This window comes from Thamnophis sirtalis, unplaced genomic scaffold (genome assembly GCF_051295495.1).
Source record: "Thamnophis sirtalis isolate CommonGarterSnake01/CBP01778 unplaced genomic scaffold, rThaSir2_p1.2 scaffold_3, whole genome shotgun sequence".
Taxonomy (NCBI): Eukaryota; Metazoa; Chordata; class Lepidosauria; order Squamata; family Natricidae; genus Thamnophis; species Thamnophis sirtalis.
In genome coordinates, this window is record NW_028261383.1 from 130,647,859 (window position 1) to 130,673,122 (window position 25,264).

The 25,264-nt window shown below is 41.4% G+C and overlaps 1 protein-coding gene across 3 annotated transcripts in view; it reads right to left on the bottom strand.

The window, feature by feature from the left end:
- Window positions 1-25,264, bottom strand: part of CYTH1 (cytohesin 1) — a 79,403-nt gene that overhangs the window by 21,190 nt on the left and 32,949 nt on the right. Inside the window, exons 1-3 of one of the 3 annotated variants that reach the window (XM_014059807.2) lie at window positions 20,058-20,192; window positions 2,533-2,615; window positions 646-710 (exon numbers count right to left, since the gene is read on the bottom strand). In XM_014059807.2, coding sequence (XP_013915282.2) covers window positions 646-710; window positions 2,533-2,615; window positions 20,058-20,079 — 170 coding nt within the window. In that variant the 5' untranslated portion in view covers window positions 20,080-20,192. Of the gene's footprint in view, window positions 1-645; window positions 711-2,532; window positions 2,616-8,219; window positions 8,389-20,057; window positions 20,193-25,264 lie in introns of those variants that run through there. The other 2 variants (XM_014059808.2, XM_014059806.2) reach the window with 2 other exon arrangements.

The following is a 25,264-nucleotide window of genomic DNA, read 5'->3' on the forward strand; positions in this document are numbered from 1 at the left end:
TCTCCCCTTTCCTCTCTTCTCCTCTCCTACTCTTTTCCATCTTGCATGCTAACTGAAACCTTAACAAACACGTTATCATGTCCCTGAAAGGCCTTAAAACCCAACCTAAAATCTTTAAACACAAGCAAACTCCTAATTTCTATAACAAGATGAACATTCACTCTCAAACATATCTAGGTAACAAGATTCATTTCTCAGAAAATTGAAGTCAGCAAAACTCTCAGTAATATGTCACTGAATATTTTCATGAGAAAAGCTCCAAAAAATGTTGATTTTTTTAAAAAACCAAACACTAATGTGCTGCATATATAGAATGGCATGTTTGTTATTTGGATTAAAAATCTGACACTGAATTCCTAGAAAATGGAATGTAGGAAATTCAGTAGGCAAGGCATTTTTGGTTTTATTTATGAAGGATTTATTGTATTGTTCTAATTGATTGCTATTAGTCACCCAAGTTCTTATGTAAGATAGGGCAGCATTTAAAATTTCTAACAATAATCCTAAATACCCACAAACATCAGGATTTATTTTCAACAGAGTAAAGATTTTTGAAGAGCGATTACTGCTTTCCTTCCAATATTCATTCCAAAAATAGTGAAATGCCACCAAATTTCACCTTCCCACTTCTCCATCAGGACTCACCTCTCTTCTGTGGAGCCCAGATTCTCAATTTCATTTGTGACCTCTGCTATCTCATCTTTCAGACGCTGTACAGAAGAAACAAGGGGGAAAGTCATGGAATAAGTAATGAAGTGACGCTTTTGATTAACTTGAAGCAGGGAGGAAGTTACGTATATTTTTAACCTCAGAATGGAGAACAACCTTTATTATGCCAGCCTTGGCTTAACTCTTTCTTTTAATACCAGCTTCAACTTTTTCAAATTTCTAATTCAGATCTAGCAATGTTCAGCGGAGGGGCAGGGGGAAGAGAAAAAAAGGTTATACTTGCAGAATATAGAAAAGAATAACCAAATTCATGCTACCGCTAAAAGTCAAGAGTATAGTAAGTTGAAATTTAGAAGCACCCAATATCCCAGTTACAACTACAGAACTAGCACTCTGACCCTTGTGGCTCCTTTAAAACTGATAGCAAAAACTGATAGTGCTTTTACAGCCCTCGCTAAGCGATTTTACAGAGTCAGCATATTGTCCACACCAATCTGGGTCTTCATTTTACCCACCTCGGAAGGATGGGAGGCTGAGTCAACCTTCTATCAAGGGATGGGGGACAATGAACCAAGGGGCATTGTTCCTTCATTGCCCATCTTCTGCAGTCAAAGCTTAGGCCAAAGTAGCCAAAATGAAGCAACTGACTCTGTCTTGGCTCTGAGACCAACTAAACCACCAGCATCCTGGCCTCTCAGCGGAAGGAAGAAGAGGAATCCCCGGGGCTAACACAATTATTGGGCTGATCCCATTAGCAAGTGTCCGGCACATGGCAGTGATTAGCCCGCTGCTGCTGTTTTATTTATTGCTGATGGGCTTGATGAGTATCCGTGCCAAGCAAAGCTCCAAGGAGCAAGTTGCTACAGGGAACAGGGGGGGCCCTGCCAGAGCCAAAAGCAGATCTATCTGGCTAGTAAATAATGCAATGAATGGCAGGGGATGCAATAAAGCCATCTTGAAAATGTACAAATTATTGAGGGGAGAAATGCAAATTTAAAAAAATGGCCCTATTTTGGTTTGATAGGGAAGACAAGAGAAAGACGAAGCACAGGGGGACAGGAGTGAAGGGAGATAATAAAATCAGATAACTCAACATCCTCCTCACTTGTTTGACAGATCTCACAGGCCAGAATGGAGACTGAACTTGGTGTGTGTTGAAGGGGGGAATAACATGGGAGCTGTGCTGCGCAATTGGTTCTCCTGGTCATTTCGCAACTCCCTCTCTTTAAGTGATCAAAGTCATGGCTGTCCACTCATCTGCAGTATTACAGCTCAAGACCCTCACTGTACAAACTCTCAGGACCACCCAGAGAGAAAATCCTTTGGGAAATTGAAATGTTTCATTTTTTTAAAAAAAAAGAAAACTTACCCAAAGATAGAATCCCTGGCTCTCTAATCTACAATGTCTGAGGCAAGAGTTACTCAGGGGCAAGGTAAAGAAAAAGGCTTGGGAGAGGAAACCTGCACACCTTTACATTTAGCTTAACTTAGCACTGCGTAACAACATAGCAAACAATTAAGTCCCAAAGGGAAAAGGGATGAGAAGCCAGAAAAAAAGTGCCAGGGATTCAGAGCGAGAGAGCTCTGTATCCTAAAACAGGGATTAGCACATCTTGGAAGAGGAATATAAACATGTAAAAAAATGTCAAAAATGGGGCATACCAAAACCTATTAATTTGACAATGCTTCATCTCTTCTGCAAAAAGCTGTTTATTTGCAGCCAAACTATTGCCACTCTCCATATTATTTTAACTGTCAGCAACTCTTAAAAATGTCAGGCAGATGCTCCAGAGACACGGCCTTTAACTCGAGCTGTGGCCTGCCTGAATTGAACTTCTACTCCCCTGCCCTTTCCTCACACACCTGTATGTCTGCCAGCAGTTCCTGTTTCCGCCGACGGATGTTCTCCAATTCTTGACACTCCTCAGGGGTCAGGTCGCTTGGCACTGCAAGGTGAAACAAAGAGTTATGCTCTAGGTTTGGGGTTGGTTTGGATAGTCTTATAGGTACCCTCTATAACAGTAAAAAGTGAGGTAAAGACTTCTATGAATTCAGCGGTTGTTTGTGTATCAAAGGGATGTAGAAAAGAAAGGACTGAAAGCACAAAGACTATCAAGAATGCATAAGTGAAGCATGGAGATTGCTCCATGTTTTTTTTTCTCACTAGACTAGACCAAGGGCAGGTGTATTGCATGTGTGTGGTGTATACACACACTATCACAGAAATGTTCTCCCATGGCCAAGGTGACTAAATTCTGGGTTAAACATTGGCACCCACAAAACTTCTCATCTGAAAGGCATACACTTAACATTCACTCAGGTACAGTGAGCACAAATATTCAATGAGAGAGCACAAATATTATAGTTAGTTTGTTCTCTTAATATAGATTTTCTAACATCCCAGGATTGTTGATAGCCTCCCAAAGCTGTAGGTTCCAGAGAGGCCATCCAAAGCATACCACCCAAGGGAAAAAGATTCCTAAATACTGTGCATGGAGTTTTCTTACATGGATATTTAATTAATGTAATTTAAAATAAAAAGAATGTACATTTAATTTTTATTCTAGCCCCATTCCTTGGTTGAGTGGGACCACTTGGAAGCCTAAGGTTAGCTCTCTGTCCACAAAGACTGTCCATTCTTGATCAATGTAATGACCCAATCTGTTATTTGAGAAATGACAAGTCCCTGACACGGCAGCTTCTATCACCAGATTATTCTCTAAAACTCTGTGGTATACTGTATATGCCTTCTTGCACACATTCTAGCCATTTTACTTATCTTTCAGCCTTGAGCTTATAAGTTTCCCAGACACATCTGGCTGGCCCCACTAAACGCGAAAATACTGGACTAGAGAGACTCTTTATCTGATCAAGCAAAAATAATATTTTTGGAAAATGAGAAGTGGATCCTGGACTTACAACCACAAAATGCCAAAAATATTTATTGTAAAACTAATTTCTTTCTGCTCAACATGCTTTCTTATAGTATTACCTTCTGGGCATAATCTGTTTTTAACAATAAATTAAAGATTCTTAAGACTTAGCACTACAGCATATATTAGCACTTTGGGAGAAATATTTTAATGTTTCTTTTGGAACAATCTTAATGGTGATTTGATATGCAAGGAAAATGTTCTTTGGTTTTACCAGCAAGCAGAATCAAGCTCTCTTAGGCTATGACTTCTTCTTCTTGCAAACATAAAATGGCAATATCAGATTGTGCATATTAGGTTAGAGAACTCTGTATTAGATCGCAAGTTCTAAGGGCAAACCTTGAACACAGAACAAATGCTACAAATCTGGGATTTGTAATTCCTGGGACAAGAATTAGAAGGCATTACTATTATTATAAAACCATGTAACATTCACTGAAAATGTGGAAGTCTCAAGATACATCCAACATTCCTAGGAAAATGACCTGCTCAAGATTCCAAATGAGTGCGCATTTTTCCTATAATGCTGTGCAGAATGGATATTTTCACCATTTCACAAAATGGATGAAGTCCTTGCATGACATTTCTGCCTTTAAGACAAGGCAGTGGCAAAAAAGTAAGTGCTCCCTGAGCTACATCTATTCTTTTTTACAAAGTGCATGAGCTTTTTCTCAGTTCTCTTTTATAAAGCATGTCAGCCTAACATTAGCTTCTGCATCACTCTCTCCTTTCACAAATCTAGATTTATACCAGCAGGTTTAGAAAGCTAATCCCAGGAAGGATGGCCAATGGCTCTGTTTAATATAAATCAGGATGTTGGCAATGGGTTGGTATTGCAAATGAGCCAAGTCTGCTCCAACTATAAATCATAGATAATATCCGATCCTATTATTCAGAAAAATCCTAAACAGCTTCAACTTTTCAGAGTGAATTAGGATGTGCAGGTGTGCATCAGGTGGTGGTGGAGGGCAATCATATGCACACAGCTGTGTCCTATCTTCAGAAACAGCTTGACAATCTCACTGCAATCTTTTGATAGTTAATCTGATTGACCCTAGAAGCAATACTAGGGTTATGCACAAGGGCTCTGTGTAGAAAAGCTTTGCATCTACTGGTTTTATGCCCACAGCAAGGACATGTGAAAGAGATTATTTATCTTTCCTAGATGCACGAATCCAGCAAATAAAGGAGGCATATGCCTCGGGATTCCTAGGAAAAATCAGAACTTTGTTGAGTATTCCATCTATCAAATATAACCCATGGAAGAGGCAGAACGTGATAGCTGAAAGAGCCAGTTCATTCCAGAACTCTGACCTACATCTGCACAGTGGCACACACAGACTTTAGCATATGCAGCCACCATCATAAGACAGCCTGCAAATGCCACTAGAGGAGTTCAAGCACATTCTCTTCATTACAGATGCAAGATGCCTTGACTGAGGATTTTTGCTGATTAAGTTGGCTTGAAATAAGAGTCAAGATGGAACTCCTGTTAGGATATCAGATGTGGAAGACCAACAGTGCGTATAGCCAATCAGCAAATATGTTGTTGGTTTATCGGTGTACCTGGCAAAATGCTCATAGTATTTGGGGGAGGGGAGTATAGAAAGCAATGGGTACCGTGTCCTAATGGGACTACAGATTTCCAATTAGGAGTGGGAAGTCAAATCTATCTAGTTAAAGCCAATTCAGAGAGCAGAGTTCCTGACACAACAAGGCTTCATTGTGTGACTGCTGGAACAGAGAAGCCAAACAAGGAAAGCGCCTCTTTCTTTGCTTTGTAGTTGGACACGAGGATAGCAGCCTAAAGCCAAGCTTCCTGCAGCCCCAGAATACAAAGGAGGATGGTCTTAAAGAGGCAGCATCTTCTCTTTCCATCATAAGGGTTAGAGGCAGAGCCATGATGTTTTGCTTAAGTAATTCATGTAGTTCAGATACTACTATAAGACGGACAGCATTCATTTTCAAAAGCGATGGAGCGCTTTATAAAATTAAATAAGAAATTATGTGAAGTCCTTCTCTTCCCTATAACTTTGATCTCATTCCTAGTAGTTACATCAGTCTTCTTTACAATAACGTTTCTCAACCTGTTTGTAAACCCTCAGAAGAAAGGCAATAGGTTTTCCAAGAACGTGGAAAACATTTTTTTTCTTTTTGTGAAAATAATAATAATATTTATTTTTTCTGAGGAGGGTGAAAACAGATTCTACACTTTGCTTCATCTTGTCTTTCTTAAATTATCAGTGTTTCCCACTGAACAGCTAAAGAGAGGCGATTATCTAAGTCAACAGAGAGGGAAAAGGGCAAAGCCTGCTCTGAAGTTAATAACTGGTTTGCACCACATACAGACGAACACAGAAACATGATGTTGTGCCCTGTAAAAGTAAAGCCAGATGTTTCCATAGTCCTCTTATTAAAGAACATAACGGATAATTGCGCACACATCTGGTTTGTAGTAGATAAACGCAGCTGTCTCCTACAGGTCAAATGGGCAATTCTAGACCAATAAGATTACAACCCCAATAACTCAAAACAGGTTCCTTAAAAAGACAAGGTAGAACTTTAAGGAGATGGTATAATCTTGGAGGAGACCTTAGAGCAGAAATGTAAAACTCAAGGCCTGTGGGCCGGGGTGCTTGGATCTGGCCCTAGAAACAGCGAAGGACCGGCCCGCCATGCCTCTGCCAGCAAAAGTGCATTCCCAATCTTCATTTTCGGCTGGGACAGTGTCCTGCAACCCTCTGCCAGCGAAAACGGAGATTGTGGCCCTCCCAAGCTGGCCACACCCACCCTGGCCACACGCCCCCATGATGCGACTCTCAATGAAATTGAGTTTTACACCCCTGACTTAGAGTTTATCTTATCCATTCTGCTACCCAATGCAACAATCTTCTACTAGATGATCCCTGAAAGATCACTATCTGGCATCTGTTTAATTGCCGCCAGCAAAGGATCTACTGTGTCAGGTGGTAGTCAATACAGCACCATTGTTGAATAGTTCTTCATTTTCCTGATTCTAACCAAAATCTATAGTATTTCTTATAATTCCCACCTCAAAATATTTTTGGAGCAAGAGAGCAATGTGATTTCCCTGCACTATTCTACACTAACATCTAAACTTACATGTATGCACACAGCTCTACGAGTCTAGAAACAGCGAACGGCTCAAATTCTGTATAGATCAGCAAAGTATGTACATAAACTTTCCAATCAGTTGAGGTTCAGGGAGTGGATTATAGTATTTCTCAAGAACTAAGACTGATTTTTCTAAAATTCTTCAGCAGCACAAAACTCTCAGCATCTCATTTTCTCTTCTCGTTCAATACAACTCCTAATAAAGTAATCTCATGCATTTTTTAAAAACTATACATTTTCCCCTCTTCCAAACAAGTTGCTTACATGAGGGACCAAACTTATCACCCAATATTGCCTTGGACTGTAATAAAGGCATCTTTCTACAGGTTAAATGCATCTGTGCCTAGTTCAAATGAAAGCATCCTATGGGTACTCTTTCCTTCTTTAATTTGTGCCAATAGTAAACCATTTTTTAATATAGAAGTGCAGTCTGGGTCTGCAAGAATGGAGCAATCAAGTTCCCATAGATGGCAACAGCTATACTGAATGTCCAATCTCAGTTTGTGCTGTATACTGAATCACGTGGGTGGTTGTATGAAACGCTCCATTTTATGTTTGAAACAGTTCCAATATAATCTAAAACGTATCGGGAGAAATGTGTGTGTCTGGGGAGTGTTATCATTTTAGACTTATGGCAGCAACATTATGCTGAAAACAGAGGATAAATTCAAAATGGTCCAAATTTCCAATATCTTGCCTACCTTTAGTTGGTTCCAACCTTTGATCCAAAAAATGAGATTTCCTTTGCTCTTGGTGATATAATGCCCATCATCCCAGAAGTTTAAACTGTTAACAAGCAGCAAGTAAAACTGCCATAGACTGTTAACTATTGCTTCTTTAGAAAATCTTACACCCAAGTTTCTATCTGTCTACCTGTCAGAGTAGCAATCACAACCCTTAACTCAGGTTATCTACCCCTTTAATTCAAAACTGGTACAATTTGTCCAGAGCACATCCTAGACACAAACTGTATCATTGGGAACACTAAGGCTCATCTAGGTATGGACACTCTACTTGCATCAGGGAAAATCCAGCTCCTGAATGCATTTAACAGAAAGATGAACATCTGAGACCAGAAGACAAGAGAGATCTCCATAAATAAGCTTACAAAATCCTTAGAACTACAGCCACACTTACCCTGCTGGCCTCTACACTAAATCCTTCAAAGGAGCTATTTCTTCCATCCCAAACACTAAGGAAAACATTAGCATAATACCCTCTACGCCAAAAAAAATAAGCTATTGGGAAACTAGAGTTACAGACAGTAGGCAGATGTGGAAAGCAAAGCAGGACAAGAAAGATATGTCACACCAAGCATGGCTATGACAGAAAGAACAAGCACACGGGACTTCCATGCATAAGTCACAGACCCCGCACACTAATTGTGACAGATGGGCCAGCACACAGAAAGGGGGCCGATCAATAGCAGCTTTTCCTAAAGCAGAGACAATTTTCCATTTGCACACACATGCACACCCTTACCCCAATCAGCTGCCTTGCTTTTTTCTGCCTGCTATGGATGGAAGTCCTGTGACGCAGCATCAGTGCACTAGTGGTCCATCTGCTGGGGAAGCCCCCCCATCTGCTGGGGGAGGCAAAGGTGTTGTTCCTCGTTGGGCCCTCATTCTACTCCACTGTGCTTCCTGGGTCGGCCTTCCAGAGAGAGACTGATGGCTTTGGGACCACCCACCTGCCGCTGCACAGAGCCCAGGCATTAACTCCTGCCTGCCTGAACCGCAGCTAGAACTGTACAAAATGTAGTGGAGCTCTTGGTAAGACAACCTTCTTGCTCTTTCAGAAGTAGCCCCAGCCCTATCCAAGGCTTAAATCAGGGATACAAGCCACTTCTACCAAAACGGCTTCTCTTCTCTGCTGTTTGCTAGTTCAACACCAGTAAAATCTTTCCAGAATGCAGAGAAAGCTGAGCTCCATTATTTAATAGTAACCTACTCAGTAAACACTACTGCATCTTGTTAGATCTGTTTAAGGCACACACCGCAGAATTCTGTTTTTACCCAAATGGATTGGCAACATTTCCACATTGCTGTAAAGCCATGCATGAACTTTTATTCTTCTTGTTAAGCAAAGCCACAGTTGTGATTGTTCTTTTTATTCAAAACTCACATCAGTTTGGCAAATGTTGATTTCCCCCCTCTATTTTCTGAATGGTCATGGAGAAGCCCCAGCTGACTGAAGTATCCTTTCCCCTCCTTTACCTTTGTCTTCAGGCGGTATGCCCTCGTCCAACATAAAGATTTTCTTCTTCTGTATACTGTCTCTTCTGCAACAGACTTTTAAAAAGATTTTGGAAAGCTTCCTCTTTTCCTTTCTTGGCTTTTAATTGGCTTATAGGGAATCACACTGAAGTGATTATTATTTGCTGTTGGTATTTGGTATAAATGTTGGTAATTAAAAAGAGAAGTTATTTATGTGGCCATCGTCCCTTGCATCAAAGAAAGTCATTTGTCCACCACAGGATTGTCCTGATTAAGTCCTACATGCTCAGTGATACTACATATCCTATGAATCTATCTACTTCTTGGGAAAACTTCATGGACAAGAGTCAAAAGGAATATTTGTGGCATGTTGGCTGGGGAGAAATAGAGGAAATAGAGGGAAGATCCTTATATTTAGCAAAAGTAGGATTAAAATAAGCAGCATTCCAATTTAATAGCTTCTAAATGCTTTTTGAACAAGGCAATTTTAATTTTATTAAATTTATTAAATTAAATTTCATTTGATTTTAATGAAATTTACATTTAAATCCTATTTATTTATACCATTGGCCTGTTAATGAGCTATTAAAATGCAATATTGTATAACATTTCTGTGTCTGGTTGTTCCATGCCTTCTGTCAATATACTTACTGACTTCTTTGCATGAGGAAAGTAAAAGTCTGAAATCCTGTTCAGTGCTGAAAAAGATTTAACAAAACTGCTTTGTTTGGAAGTAGATTCCAACAGAGATGATTTTTTAAAATACTTATTCAGGAAATGTAGTTTAAACCTCATCAAAATTAATTTGAAAACGGGGACTTGATAACATTGTAGTGCCGACGAATCAGGTGTAAAGAATTTCACACTCCAAAAAGATTCTTATTTTAGGTTGCATGTTTATTATGTGATTATTTGTTCTTGTTTTTAGCTTCAGTATTCTTAAGCTTTATGAATTAAAGAGAAACTTGTATCTTCCTCACATTATTTTCATTATGGGAAAATATCATTAGAAATAAGTATCCAAGTCTTATTTTTACTTTGGGTTTGTACTTCCTTAACAATTTTGAGATATACTCTCTACACCAACCTTTCTAAATAAACTTTGTAAATTTCAAACCTTCCTTATGTATGAGTTTTATATATCTTATTATTTGTCCTTGTTTGATACTCAGATCTAAAGGTCCATAATATTCACTCTAATACAACAAATCTATACATGATTACATGAAATGGTAACACCCATTTTATAGGGGGTTACTGTGAGATACAGAGGATGGAAATCTAAAAACAATTCAATGAAATTGTTGAAAATGATTTCTCCTTTCTTAAGTAATCTTCATATGCTGGACATTCAGGAGTTGCTGTCTTCCATTTTGTATGTCATTAGATATGTTAGATATACATAGATGGCCTGTTCCTGCTTGAGATCTGATTTTTGTTCTAATCCTAACTGCAGATTCAGGTTCAATACTTCCATACATTTTTAATGTTTTACTTCTACCCAAGCCACACACAAGTACAGCTTAACCTGGGGATTTAAAATAAAAGAACTACCACCATCATCTCTTCATAATTTGTGTTTTACAACACGTCTAATAAATCAGGAAACTCCTTGCTTCATTTGCTCAGCGTGAAAGATGACAACACATGCTTAGATGGCATTCATTCTTAATTCAGTGCTTCCTTAATACATCTTGGCTAATACAGCCCAGCTGCATCTTCAAAAGCCAGATTCCTTGTCAGGATTAATTTTGTCATGGTGGCTACCCACAAGGCAGAAGACAGCAGTAGTTGCCGCAAGCCAACAACAGGAATCAACTATCAATTTGAATGATCAGTGAACTTGGTGACATCCTGCATCTTGGCTGCCGCACAGAGCCTTCCTACAACATGATAAATCTGTTGAAAAACAATTCATCAGAAAAACCCTTAGTGTGTAGAAGCTTATTTAAACACACTCCATATGATGACTTAAACACACCTGCTCTTGCCTGCAAGCTGTAAGGCTCAAGACTCATCTGTGTCGACCTTCTGAACTCAAATGATCCAGTAGAAGGAGCAGCCATCACAGCAAACCTAGATTGGGCACCCTTAAGCAAAGCATTTCTTAAAAGCCTTCAAAGATCATCTGGAATCTCTTCCTCTTTGCTAAGAGTTTCCTATAGCAGTTAATGTCTGAGACTGGACTCATCTCAGGTTCTGATTTGTTACTTGCCCATCAGGTGGAATCTATCATTTCTTCCTGGCATGTATTGCTCCTTTGTGAATCCTTATATGATTCACTAGGGTACCGTAATTCTGTATTGCACTACTTTTCAGGATATGATATGAACAATTTTAGACATTGCCATATAGGGAAGCACTTAGAAGAAACATTCACCCTGTAAGAAAGGCTGATAAAGTGCCACATGGGGAGGTTAAGAGAACAAAAATATGAAGAGGGAACTGCCTTTAGAGTATGTATTAGTGCAAAGGGAACTCATAGGGACTGCTGGTAGTTTTGCTGCTACCAGCATATCCAACGGGTCTTAAATGCTTAGAGCAACGGAGAAGAATTTCACAAGGGAAGGGAAAGGGAAAATAAGAGTTGAGTACACCTACAATCAAGGCTGCTTAGCCATATGATGTGGCATATGAGATGTGGCTATTACTTTCCTTCAAAATATTTCCTCTACTTGAGACTTTGAGAGACAGTTTGGTTAATACTTAAGGCACCAAGCTAGAAACTGGGAGTTCGAGTTCTAGTCTTACTTTAAGCCCAAAGCCAACTGGGTGACCTTATGCCAATCAATCTCTTCAGCTCTAGGAAGGAGGCAATGGCAAATCATTTCTGAAAAACCTTGCCAAGAAAACTCCAGGGACTTGTCCAGATGGTCACCAAGAATCAACACTGACTCAAAGGCATAAATAAAAAAAATATATTTTGAAAGTTTTTGAAGCAGTTGATTCGCATCTCTGATCAGCCCAAAAAAATATAACAGAGTCTTAACCATAATTAGCTTGTCCTTATTTATGTCTGCCTCCCCTTTCCACTGTTTTCTTTAAATCAAATTATAGATTGTGCATTTCATCCTGTTTCTTTTCTCGTATTCTGTAAAGAATGTTCATAGCATTCTTACCAATATATAGTAAGATACTGTGTACAGGCACTATCAACTCTCCTAACCAACACAGATATAAAAAAGATGAGGTGTAGCACCACTCATATGAGAGGGAAAAACAGTTCTACAACAAGACAGCTACATATTAAGTTTTAAAAACCCAGGCAGTAGCAGTGATTGAAGTTTAGAAGGCAATGGGGAAGATAAATTCCAGATTTACTCAGCTTCCTGTGTACGTGCGTGAGGCATATTAGCGCAGTAGACAGCCCAATTATGAAATTGTTCAGTGCTTGAAGCAGCAGCAGCAGCAGAGCTCCTGATAATATTTATTTCTCCCCTTCCCTTTACTTGGGTTCCTGCAAAAGAATTGCTTTTGACACGAGTTCACAATATTTACACTAAATATTCTCATATCACAACTGTAGACAAAGGCACAGTGGCAGGGCAAAAAATCTTTTTTGCATATTACATCACCCACATCCAATATTCATTGCAAGAACCAAGGCTTGCAACTTCCTTAAATCTGAGTTATTTTCCTTGCAAAATTTTGAGATGATGTAAGAAATGCAGGCCGCAAGCCATGGAAACAAGCGCCTCAAATGGTCCCAAGGGACACACTTGCTATGTCAATGGTCTGACTTCAAAGGACATACTTGGGTGGAGGTTCTACATCCAAATTTGCTATCAAACTCATTAATTACAGTGGGGTTCACATATTTACAATGTTTGAGGAGCAGAGCACATAACACAATTTTTTTCTAGAAAGTGGGACAATCTTTAGCTTCTTCCAGTTCACAAGCCAATTATTTATTCATTAACAATTCTCACACAATTCTCCTGATGAACTGGCATCAGAAAGAGGAAAGAGGAGGAGGGATAATTTATTCGAGAGTAGAGGAGGGTGTTATATACACTAAACACCATGATACATATCAAATTCTAGCACATCGTAAGGGGGAAAAAGCTTCATTTTCCTCTTGGCTTTCAGTGTTGATAAATGGCTGACAGATTCCACCCAAAGAAACCCCATTACTGGAAAGGGAAATTTAGGTTCCTCTCCCTGTTGTTTCATTTAGCCCTTGATCCTCAGTTTTATAATATGTTACTCCCATATCATCACAAGACTTCAGCTATTCATTTATCTGTTACTGATAGAGAGAAAGGGGGAGCGTTGAACAGAGAGAGAGAGAGGACCAGGTCCTGCCCACCATCACTTTGACCTAACAAAATATTCCAGCTACAAAGGAGTAGATGTTAGACTTGGAGGCAAGATTACTCTCCCCCATGTCATATGGCCATGATGGTGAACCTATGGCACGTGTGCCACAGGTGGTACACTGAGCCATTTCTGAGGGCATACAAGGCGTTGCCCTTTCAGCTCCAGCACACTTGCCAGCTGATTTTCAGCCTTGATTTTCAGTCATTTTTCCGGTTTGTGCATTGAGCTGTTTTCTGCTCTCCAGAAGCCTCCGGAGGGAGAAAAACGGCCCAATGGGCAACGCAGAAGTCAGTTCCCAAACTTCTGGTTTGCATGTTGGGCCATTTTTCACCCTCCTCAGGCTTCTAGAAAGCCTCTGGAGCCTGGGGAGAGCAAAAACCGGACCTACTAGGCCCACCGGAAGTCGGAAAACAGGCCATTTCTGGCCTCCGGAGGGTGTCCAGGGGGCAGGGGATGCCGTTTTTGCCCTCCCCAAGCTCCTAGAAAGCCTCTGGAGCCTGGGGAGGGCAAAAAACAGACCAACTGGGCCCACCAGAAGTCAGAAAATGGGCCATTTCACCCTCTCCAGGCTCCAAGAAAGTTGTGCACGCATGCACTGGGGGCATGGCACAAGGGAGCATTAAATTATGGGGGTGGGCACGCGAGGGCATGGGAACATGCATGACAGCATCTGCACATGTGCTTTTGGCCCCCGAGGCAAAAAAAATTTTCCATCACTGTCATATGGGGTGCACAGATGGATTCATTGCAATGCAATCCCCACCCCAAATTCCCCTAAAAAATTCACACTGCCACAAGCCTATGACTCACTTGCCTGTTGGTCCAGGAAAAATATAGGTTTGTAGAAGCAACTATTCTTAGGGGTGGAAGTGGGGGCAGGGATAGAGCTACAGCTAATCCTCAATTTATGACTATAAGTGGGACTGAGATTTCAGCTATAAATCAGTGTGCTCATAAGTCACATCCTCACATGACCAGACCTGATTTTACAACCATTTTTTTCAGCAGTCATTAAGCAAACCCAATTTTCCCAATGGCCACTTTTTTTGCAGGAAACCAGCAAAACAGGTTGCAAATCACAATCACAAAAACTACAGGACGTTGCAACCAGTCATAAATGCGAACCAGTTGTCAAGCACCCGAATCGTGATCAGCTGACCACAAGGGTGGTACAATAGTTGTAAGTGCATGTATAGATCATAAAGCACGTTTTTGAACTTTGAAATATCATTAAATGATGATATGTTGAGGACTACCTGTATTAAAGTAGAAAGGAAACATCTTTCCTTTAATGGGCATTTCCCCCCAGCACCTATGACATTCAGAGGAGCCATAAGGAGGGAAACGTTTTCTGTTCAACCTATGACCACAATTGACCCTAACATTTCCATTGCTAAGCAAGACTGCTATTAAGCAAATTTAGCCCCATTTTATGACTTTTCTTGCCACTTTTGCTAAGCGAATCACTGCAGTGTTAAGTTGGTAACACAGTTGTTGAATGAATCTGGCTTCCCCATTGACTTTGCTTGTCAGGAGGACGCAAAAGGTGATCCCATGACCCCAGGACACTGACCATCCTAAATATGACTCAGTTGCCCAGCATCTAAATTTTGTTCACATGACCATGGAGATGCTATAATGGTCACAAGTGTGAAAAATGGTCATAAATCCATTTATTTCAGGGCTGTTGTAATTTTGAATGGTGGCTAAACTATTATAAGTTGAGGACTTACCTGTACTTCACTCCTTGTGACTAATAGTTGGCAAAATCAGATATGTCTACTATGAAGTGATTCATAGTATTGTCAATACTGCAAGTAAGAGCTCTCTTTTTTTTGGCACAGCTGTGGATCCCTATTGACATGTGAGTCCACTCAGCCAAGGAGGAAGCAATTCCCAAGATACAGATTTCAGAGGGCGTGCTAATTAGAAGCCCCTTTGTCTCTACCCTTGCATTAGAATCTTTCATCATACCTTTCACCTGCCTATATTTGCATAATAAAGTAAGAGAACATGTACTTGCACATTGCTTCACTTATTCTAGATTCAGCCTTCTCTCCTCTGGTGACTTTCAGAAGCGTTGTGAGTAGAGTTCCTGGAATAATGCCATCCTCTACATCTGGACGGCATTAAATTGAATAAAAAGCTGCACTATACATGGTTACATATCAGGAATTCCAATGGTCAAATGTGAGGTTTCTCCTTCACTAAAAAAAACAACTAAGCAAACCAATTCACATTATGCTGTGTTTGTTAAAGACAACGGGTGCAAACTGTTCTTTTAAATAATAGCTCCACTACTTGCACTGTCTCTTATAGCAAAAAATTGGCATTAAGGTAGATTGGGTTTTTATGTGTGTCTGTCTGGGGGGTGGGGGTTGTCCAGGATTTCAACATTCCTTGAAGCCAGAGCAGAAGCTCCTTTACTAATCTTTCCTTGCTGGACTATGATTTCTACTGTGCCTGTTGTTTCAGGGCAAATGGACTGAACAAAAAGTAGAACCCTAATTCTATAGAACATGTCCAGGTGTGGGTGGGTTTGCATTGGTTTGGGCAATTCTCTAGCTAAGGATCTGCCCAATTCGGCAAATCTGCAAATCCCACCCCTGGCTGGCCCCACCCAGCCAGCCCCTTCCAGGAGTCTCCATATGGCCCATTAGAATGCCAGGTAAGTACAGGGACCCCACGGAGGCTCGGGGAAGGCAAAAAACAGGCCTCCCAGAAGTTCCGGAAGTCCAGAAATGGGTCCAGAGCCCAGGGAGGCAATTTTTATCCTCCCGGAGACTTGAGGAAAGCCTCTGGAGCCCGGGGAAGACTAAAACGCTGCCCTCCACCATGGTGCAGGAGAGTGACTAGGCCACGCCAACCATGGCTACACCCAGTCAGCAACCAGGCAGAGAACCCGTTGCAAAAAATTTTAAAGCCCACCGCAGGTTTTGAATGTGTCCCAATATATCTCTGGAAAATCCTTAAGCACCTAGCTATTAAATGCAGTCTTCAATACAGAGGAAACAAAATTAACGCTAATGGCAACTCAAGAGTAACAGCCTGTACAATCTTAGACCACAGATTGTTCCTAATTATGTCACTTTCTAGAGCGTTTGGGTAGAGCACATACATGGTAGAATTTAAATTCAAAGAGAAATAGCAATCAAGATGTGCCACGCTCGGTAAACACAAGCAGTAAAGAGAGAATATAAGCTTCAGTGAGAAAAACCCAGTACTATGCATATAGGCGGGGGGGGGGGGGGGACGACCCTGCCATCACTAGCACACAACAAGGTAAAAAATGTATGTGGCTACTGAGAAATAACTTGGTACAATAAATCAACGTCCTGGTCATTTTGCTTGCAAGCTTAGGCTGTACTACAACTGGCATAATGCAGTGGAGAAGCAGCTCATTCTTTAGATCAGAGGTGTCAAACATCATGTCATCATCTTGTGACTTATTGCGACTCCCCCCCCCCTTCGCTAAACCGGGCATAGGCGTGGCCACAGTGGTGGGTTGCAGGTGGTACTTCCCGGTACGTGCCTACTGGAGCCAGCCTGGACCACCGGATACCATTCCAGTACGGTGCTCCGGAGGGCCAATCCGCCCGCCCGAGCTCCTTACCTGTGTTTAAAGGCTTCTGCGCTTCCGCACAGGCGCATGGTGCATACAGCGTCTGCACGATGCTCCGTGGAGCAGCTGGACCGTCACGGAGCATTGTAGAAGTGCTGACCCATGTGGGCGCTGTGCGGACCGATTGGAACAGGATTTGAAACCCACCACTGCGTGGCCAGTACATGACGCATCCGGCCTGTGAGCTGCGAGTTTGACAGCCCTGATTTAGGCCAAGAAACTGAACTAAATTGCCTTTTGGAACCTACTACTCTGCCAATTAAACAGTTGAATTTATGGCAAAGTGATTTTTTTCTATAAAATAAAAAGTTTCACTAAAACTACACAATTTTCCAAAAAAAGCTGGTTGCTTATTTATCTAGACTGAATTCTATGACTCACAATAGTCCACAAAATATAAATGCTTTTGAAAGCCCCATACTGTTAAAATCAGATAATCAAAACTGATTCATTAATAGGTAACAAAAACAGAAAATACCATATAACCACCACAGGCCCCCCATCATATGTACATTAAAATTCACAAAGAGCTGCAGAAAAGCTGTTTTAATAGCTTTGCAAAAAGATGCTGAGGTCAATGCTAATGGGTGTGCCTGGGGGGATGTGAGCTGTTCAGGGTGAATTGCGCAGAAGCCATGTTCAGGATGGGAAGGAAACCACAAAGTCAAGGCTGTGGAACGCTGATAGCTTTGCAGTAAGAGCAAAGGGATTAGCCCATTGCTACAAAGCAGTGGCTTCTTTGAAGTGTTGGAAGAAATGTCCATCTGGGTTCAGTTCCAAGTGGGGAAAAAACACTGGAGACAAGGAGGCTGCTTGGAAAGATGGTTCAATGGTGGACAGGATCACATGACTTGAGCTCCTGAACAGAAAAGGGGGATCACATGCTTCCAGATATTGGGTGAAGAAGAAAGGAGAGAAAAGGGGGAAAAGGGAGCTTGCCGAGAGTTCCTGGTTTTTTTATACTCTCTGTTCGGCCCCACCTCTTTGTTTCCTGTTCCTGTGTAAGAAATGTATTCTGATTGGTTATCAGACACCCAGGGGCGGGATGGTGGAGTGTTCTTAGCTAACTTTGTAGGTTGTGTGTCTTTTAGTCCCAAGCTTGGTTGAGTTCCCATGAGGTGAGTTTCTGTGCAAGGCTAATCCTACCTTTGTTATGTAGAGTAGACTAGCTCAGTCATTTTTAGTGGCCTATTCACAAAGGTGCTAGTAAGAATAAGTCTATTTCCTGCCTAAAAACATGTTTCTCCATTTCTTATCCAGGAAAATATAATATTCTGCCTTTTCAATATTTCCCAGGATATTTCATTTTTTCTAGGAGAAGGGTGGGTTTTAACTTCCTACAGAAGGTTGACTTGTGTTGGAGCTCACCATTATGTAGGGCTCCAAACTGAAATTATAGATTTCATGTACATTTTCACTGTTACATGTAATGTAATGTTAAAATTTGCCTCTAACTTTACAACTACATGAGGTTTTCCTTAAATACCTGCATTAAACTGTTCCAATAAAGACTGAGGGGAAACCAAGAGGTAATTGTTATAAATGAATTAAAGCTGTGGTCTTAATTCAGCTATTGAAAAGACATTTATAGGCTCAGCATGTGCACTTAAAACACCTTTGTTTCTTAATTTTACAATGCACAGAACCCCACCAAGCCACCATTTTGAGGCCTTTGACAAAAGAAGAGGTCCATCAAACCTAAAATCAGCCCATTCCCAATTATAAGAACCAGCAGCATCTTTTCTCCCAACCTTACAGAGAGGTTCCTCAGACCTTTGCTGGAACTGAACTTCCACAGGCCAAGTAAGTCTTCTGCTAAGTCCCAGCCCACTCCAACGAACATAAATGCTGTCAGGTGTTGCAGGGGGGAAAAAACCTACAATCTAAATCATTAGATGCATCTGCTCTTCTAAACTTCTGGCATATACTGTATGTGCAGTAATGTTTGTTGCAGAAGACTAACCCTCAGGAAATTGTTTAGAAACTTAAAAGTTAGCCAATAAATTAGATGGGCTAAACATTTAAAACGCTGCACTGATAAACAGCCATTATGTTCAAATGTAGCACAATAAGTGAGGGCTTTTTCCCCCCTACCATGAACATAAAATAATCATATTTTACAGCTCGCCAAGGAGTGGGAGGCATTTACTAGATCAAGTGTGCAGGGAAGATAATTTTAAGAAGCAAGAATCCATTGACTGTGATAGCTTTGGGCTTGTTTTTTTAACACATACACCCAGCCAAAACCAGAAATGTTTGGCCTTTGTAAGTTGCTAGAATTTTTAAAAACCTAATTTTCATACTTGGTTTGCACTTAGAATTAGCCTTTTAACAGCCCTTCGAGTAGTGTGACAATATGTTAAATGATCTACTGAAAACGTATTTCTTGACAATATCAAGTGGCCTCCCGTGTTTCCCTCTGTGGCAACAATGACTACTGCACTTGCTCCTTTACAATGTTTTCCTCAACTACCAGTTCATCTGGATACACGTGTGCTCAGTGAAAATTACATCATTCAAAGTGCAGCTAAAGAAAAAAAGAAACCTGCCCCACATTTGGTTTCACCAAATCCACAGGCTCTCCCTCCCACAACCTCCTTGGTGCCCAAAGGCCAAGGTGGAACCGGCAGGAGAACTGTTGTATCTAAGGCATGCTGTGGCATGCCTTGTGTGCCGCATGCTGCCACAGCTGCCAACAGAAAGTCTTCTTTTTGAAGTATAGAAAGTCCTAACTCCTCCTACAGAAAAAGAAAAAAAATGGGGTGCTTCCATTTTCACAGGAACTACTCAAATTTCTGGAGCCCAGCAACATGAACAAGGATATGCACTACTGTTTTTTATATAGACTTTATACCCAATGCTGCTCTATATACCCTGTAGAACTGCCAGGGCTACCTCCAGCTTCAGACATATAACTCATGAGCATACTCAAGGTATGCTTCTACTCTACTGGAGCTGAGAACTGGCAGAAGTTTTGACTACAGAAACATACCAGGCCATTTTTGGAAAAAACATTATCCCATAGCCTCCTAAATTAAACAGATAGACCAAGATTTCCTTATTTTATTCGGTCGAACTGACCCCTAGGACAAAGTCCCTCAAAGGAAATGATTTGGCTCAGCCACCCAAACGAGCTGGAGACACCCCACCACATATGCTCACCACTCTCCATCCTGAGCACCATGCTGCCAGCAGCAGAGACACAGACCACGGCTGGTGTTCGATCCAAGATAGGCGCGGCCCAGCAACTCGACTTGATACCTGCAACTGACTTGCTGCCTGTCTGCTGCTTCCTGGAATGAGTCAAATCTTGCTCCAGCTAGTGGGTGGCTCTTGCTTAGGACGGAATAGGCGTCATTGCCTTTCTGCCTGCAACGGAGATAACCAGTAACGCCCTGTTCCTGTGCTGATCCCTCAAGCTTAAGAGAACCATTAACCCCTGGTGCTCTGGAGATCAGGCAGAAACTTTAGCCTGACAGATGGAAGTGTAGGAGATCCCACTAAAGAAAGTTCTCAGGAACTCATATATTAGATTCTATATGGAAACAGACCTTGTAGCAAAAGTCTGAGGTCACTCAGGTTCAATGCTAAGCCTTTTATGCATGTAAACAATAAATTAAGAGCCAATGGCGTATAGGGGTTGGACTGTTGGAATTAGGAGTGAAAGAAGCCAAGTTCAGTCTCTGGTCAGCAGTGACCCTGGAACAATCATTATGTCTGATGGTTATTTTCAAATCAGCCCTGTGAAATTATTAAAATAATCTATTGTCCATTAAGGTTAGAGAAAAAGGGAGGGAGGAGAGGAGGGAGAAAGATGTTGCATTACATCATGCCACTGTGCATGAGGAATTATATGACTTTTACCATCTTTCTTAAAGCAGTTGCTTAGTCAGGTATAGAATGGTGTGTATCTCAAAAATGATTTCATGCCTACCACAGAACATTTGTTAAAACAAATGCAGTTGGATGTTCTAAGGCCATGATGGTGAACTTATGGCACGTGTGCCACAGGTGGCACGCGGAGCCATTTATCAGGACACGTGAGGCGTTGCCCTGTCAGCTGGACAGCACTCATGCTTTCGGCCTTTTGAGGCCATTTTTCGCCCTTCGGAGCATGAAAAACCGGCCCTATGGGCAAACCAAAAGTTCGGGAACGTACTTCCGGTTTGCTCGTAGGGCTGGTTTTAGCCCTCCAGAACCTTCAGGGAGGCCTCCTGAAGGCTCCGGAGGGCTAAAACAGGCCCTACGAGCAAATCGGAAGTCCATTCCCGACCTTCCGGTTTTCCCATAGGGCTGGTTTTTCAAGCTCCGGAGGGCCTCCGGGAAGGAGGGGGGCGAAACTTTGGACACGACTTTGCAACTAACAACAACAAAATGAAGCAGTGGTCTCTTGTTACTGAAGACTTTTGCAAAGACTTCACTCTGGAGAACAAGAAACAATTAATCCCAGATTTCACCTTATTTCTCTCTCTAGGCCCTTTCTGAATCTTCCTAGTATATTTCAAGAACTGATAAAGAGCAAGAGGGACAGAGGTAAAGAAAGACTCCCATCTAATGTGAGAAGTAGAAAAAAACACTTCAGTCATCCATTCTAACTCAGTTTTTTTTTTTTTTTTTGCCTCTTCGCTTGCTCCAACTAAATCTTTTTAGATGTTTGTTTCATCTTGGAATGGAAGGATGGAACTTCTGCACAGGATCTAGGTGTCAAGAGCACTCAGCTTACTGGGAAGAAGCTCCTGGAATGACCAAAATCAGAATTGGTTTCCTATAGCTTTAAAACCTCTGTAAGAAAAAGAATGAAAGGGATTGGTGGCTCAGTGGCTAAGACAATGAGCTTGTCGATCAGAAAGGCTGGCAGTTCGGTGGTTCAAATCCCTAACGCCGTGTAATGGAGTGAGCTTCTGTTACTTGTCCCACCTTGTGCCAACCTAGCAGTTTGAAAGCACATTAAAAATGCAAGTAGAAAAATAGGAACCAACTTTGGTGGGAAGGTAACAGCATTCCGTGCACCTTCGGCTTTAGTCATGCCGGCCACAAGACCACGGAGAGGTCTTCGGACAGCGCTGGCTCTTCGGTTTTGAAATGGAGATGAGCACTGCCCCCTAGAATTGGGAACGACTAGCACATATGTGCGAGGGGTACCTTTACCTTTACCTTAAGAAAAAGAACATCAACAAGAGCACTTATTTTCTTATCATGATAGTAAATCCTGCCATTTGCTCTTATTATTAATGTTCCAAATGGTTCTGTCTACCTTGCCACCTCTACCTTCTGGCAAACATATTCAGAATACATGAAACATCAAGAAAGGAGTAGCAGCAGTCAATCTGTATCATTGCTACTAGGGTAAAAGAATAAAGCCTCATTTCCCTAATCACAAGGATTCCAGAAGGAGCTGGCACAAGCTGAGGCTAAGGAACTGCCATTTTGATTTATTAGTAGCCATACATAGCAGATTTATATTTTAGGGTTTTGTTTTGTTTTGTTTTTTAAGGACAATCCCTTACATCATTCAAGGCTGAGGCAAAAGTTGGAAAGTTGGGTCTGTGCTGCCCTCTGCTGATTGGAGAGAGACATTGGCTTTAACCCAGAAAACCAGGGGAGGAGGCCACAGGGGAAAAAAATCACACTTTTGAAACAGTGTTTTACATCTTCCTGTCATCACTCCCATCTCAGCTTATTATATGCCGACCATAAAAGGAACCACACACATTAATGTGTCAGTAGCTATTTGTACAAGGCAGTCACTCTTTCTTCCTGCCCCAACAACAGGACTTCTAGGAAGAGATGCTCAACGACTATCAATTTATAATTGCTCCACAACACTTTGCTAATCTAACAAATTTTCAGTATGCATCGCAGCCTAGTAGCTGCATGACCAAAAAAAATGCCCTCAAACAGGAAAATATATGCATCTCAGTGCTGTCCCATACCTTCCTCATTATATGTGGATTGGTTCTATTAAATGTATCTCTTTTTTCTCTTCTCAGAATGCATTCAAGCTCTTATTACCGTGTTTTCCCGAAAATAAGACAGGGGTCTTATTTTCTTTTGACCCCTGAAATAAGCACTTGGCCTGATTTTCGTAGAGGTCTTACTATCTTTGAGGTGCAGGAGGCAGCGAGCGTGGTCACCTCATGGGTGGGGCTGTGTTGCAATATTTTCAGGGAGGGCTCATTTTGGGGGGAGGGTTTATTTTGGTGCATCTGCTCAAAAGGCCAAATGGGTTTAGTATCGGGGAGGGCTTATTTTTGGAGAAACAGGGTAGATGAGGCTGCAGCAGGAAATCCACCTCTCAAAACTATGCAACAATTTCACCACTGATCAAATTGTGTTAAGAAAATAATTGGCTGCTCTTCAGCCATTCAAATGCCGCTCCTAGGAATAAAAATAAATGCAACAGAAGTTAATAAATAAACCTTTAACACAGCCAAGCGTTAAGGACATAACACAAATTTGCCCCTGGTCTTACCAGAGCTCAGCTGATGTCTGGGATAGATAGATGAAAAATACCCTAAATCAGTGTTATCTAAAATGCCCTTAAGCAGGAAATCCATTTGGATGACAAGTCAACTTTGAAAAATGGGACAATCTGTTTTAATTTAACAAAGGGGCCCCTTCTGGTTTAAATAATGCCAAACATATGCTAAGGATCCTACCTGCAGATTTTGCCAGGCAATGCAGAACTTCCTGCCCTCCGCTGTTGATGCTACCACATCCTGTTTTCCTGATACCTTACTGCTTTAGCATCAGAGCAAGAAACATTAACAGTGACAGAGAAAGGTCCTAACTTCAAGCCTGTGAGGCTTGCTTCTCAGTCTTGAAGCTAAAATGAAGCCTACACTATAAATCCACTCTGTTCATTCATATTTGAAATGGAACCCCAGCTACGCACTGCCTGGGATTTCTTTGGAATGGAGGCCAGGTTTCCATGGACACCTCCTGGCTCCCATTCGCACACACCCCTTCCAAAGCAGATCCTCTTCTGTTGACTTTTACAAATGGATCTAACAGCCACCTGGGAAACAGTTGTCCCTAACAGCTGTGAGAGCACAAAGAATCACATAGCCAGTCTCCCTCTCTTCTCTGAATAGCGCAGTTGTGGGTTTGGGGGTGTGTTTGTGTGTGTGCCAAACCACTGGATTTCATAGAATACTTTCCCCCAACCTGACACAAGATTGCAGGCAGAGCTACAAATTTTCATTGTGTTACTACTAGGCAACACAGATTACCAAAATGTGTTGCTGTATTGGAGATAGATATAAGGTTAGATGGATAGCAGGCAGACAGACAGTGCAGAAACAATTTGAAGATACTATGGGGTTCACAGAATATTTTTGAAGGAGACAAACTGGGTGCCTTCTGGGTACTTTACACTATAACTGATATAATTTATCTTTCATTATGATCATGAGATTCAGGGGAATTGCGGGTCCAAGCATCTGAAAAGAACCAGGTTATTTCCAGAAGTAAAGTATGTGAAAAGGAAACAGCTAAGCATCAGATCCTGTGGGTTTTGCCTCACTTGCAGATAACTTTGCAGATAACCAAAGCGCAAATCTGATTTAAAATTTCTCTGTCGGCTGAGGATGTGCATTTAATTTGGCTGCCTCTCTAAAAGACCTTCTGAACAATTAAGTGTTAACTTTAGTAACATAAAGCGTCAATCAGGTCTGAATCTTGCTGTGCTAATTATATAAAAACAAATTAGTTTACTAATAGAATAAAACAATGTAATTAACTTTTAAGAATAATAATGAGGTAGTCATGGTAGAAAAGTTTCTTTAAACGTTTTGCTTCCTAATTATTCTGTCTCTCCCCCCACCCTAGAATATTGATCATTCTATATATTTTAAATGGAAATTAAAATAATGACCTTTACTTTTTTGATGGCTGTTCATTTTATTGTTTGGAGGTGCTATCAACAGCACCAGGCATGAATGCTATCCAGTGGTGGGTTGCTGCCGGTCCTGACCGGTAGTGGCCTGGAGCAGCTGAGAGCGTACCGGTACAGTGGCTCGTTTGGCCCACCTGCCCACCTGCTTTCTATAGCTGTATTTATGCCAAAAGGCACACTCCGCACAAGCACACAGCGTGCAGAGCCTGCAGGCGCTCCCACAAGCAGCTGGGTATCACAGGGGTGGTGGATTGTGCATGCATGCGCAGCGCACGTCAGGCGCATGCACAGTACATGTCAGGTTCGGGCACAGACAGACCGCGATCAGCCTATCGGTAGCAATGGTAAGAGCAACCCACCACTAATGCTATCCTTCCATAAGACTGAACAAATACTGGTAGTTCTTAACAACCACAATTCAGCCGAAAGTTTCCTTTGGCAAACAAGACAGTTGTTGCCGTATTTTTCGGAG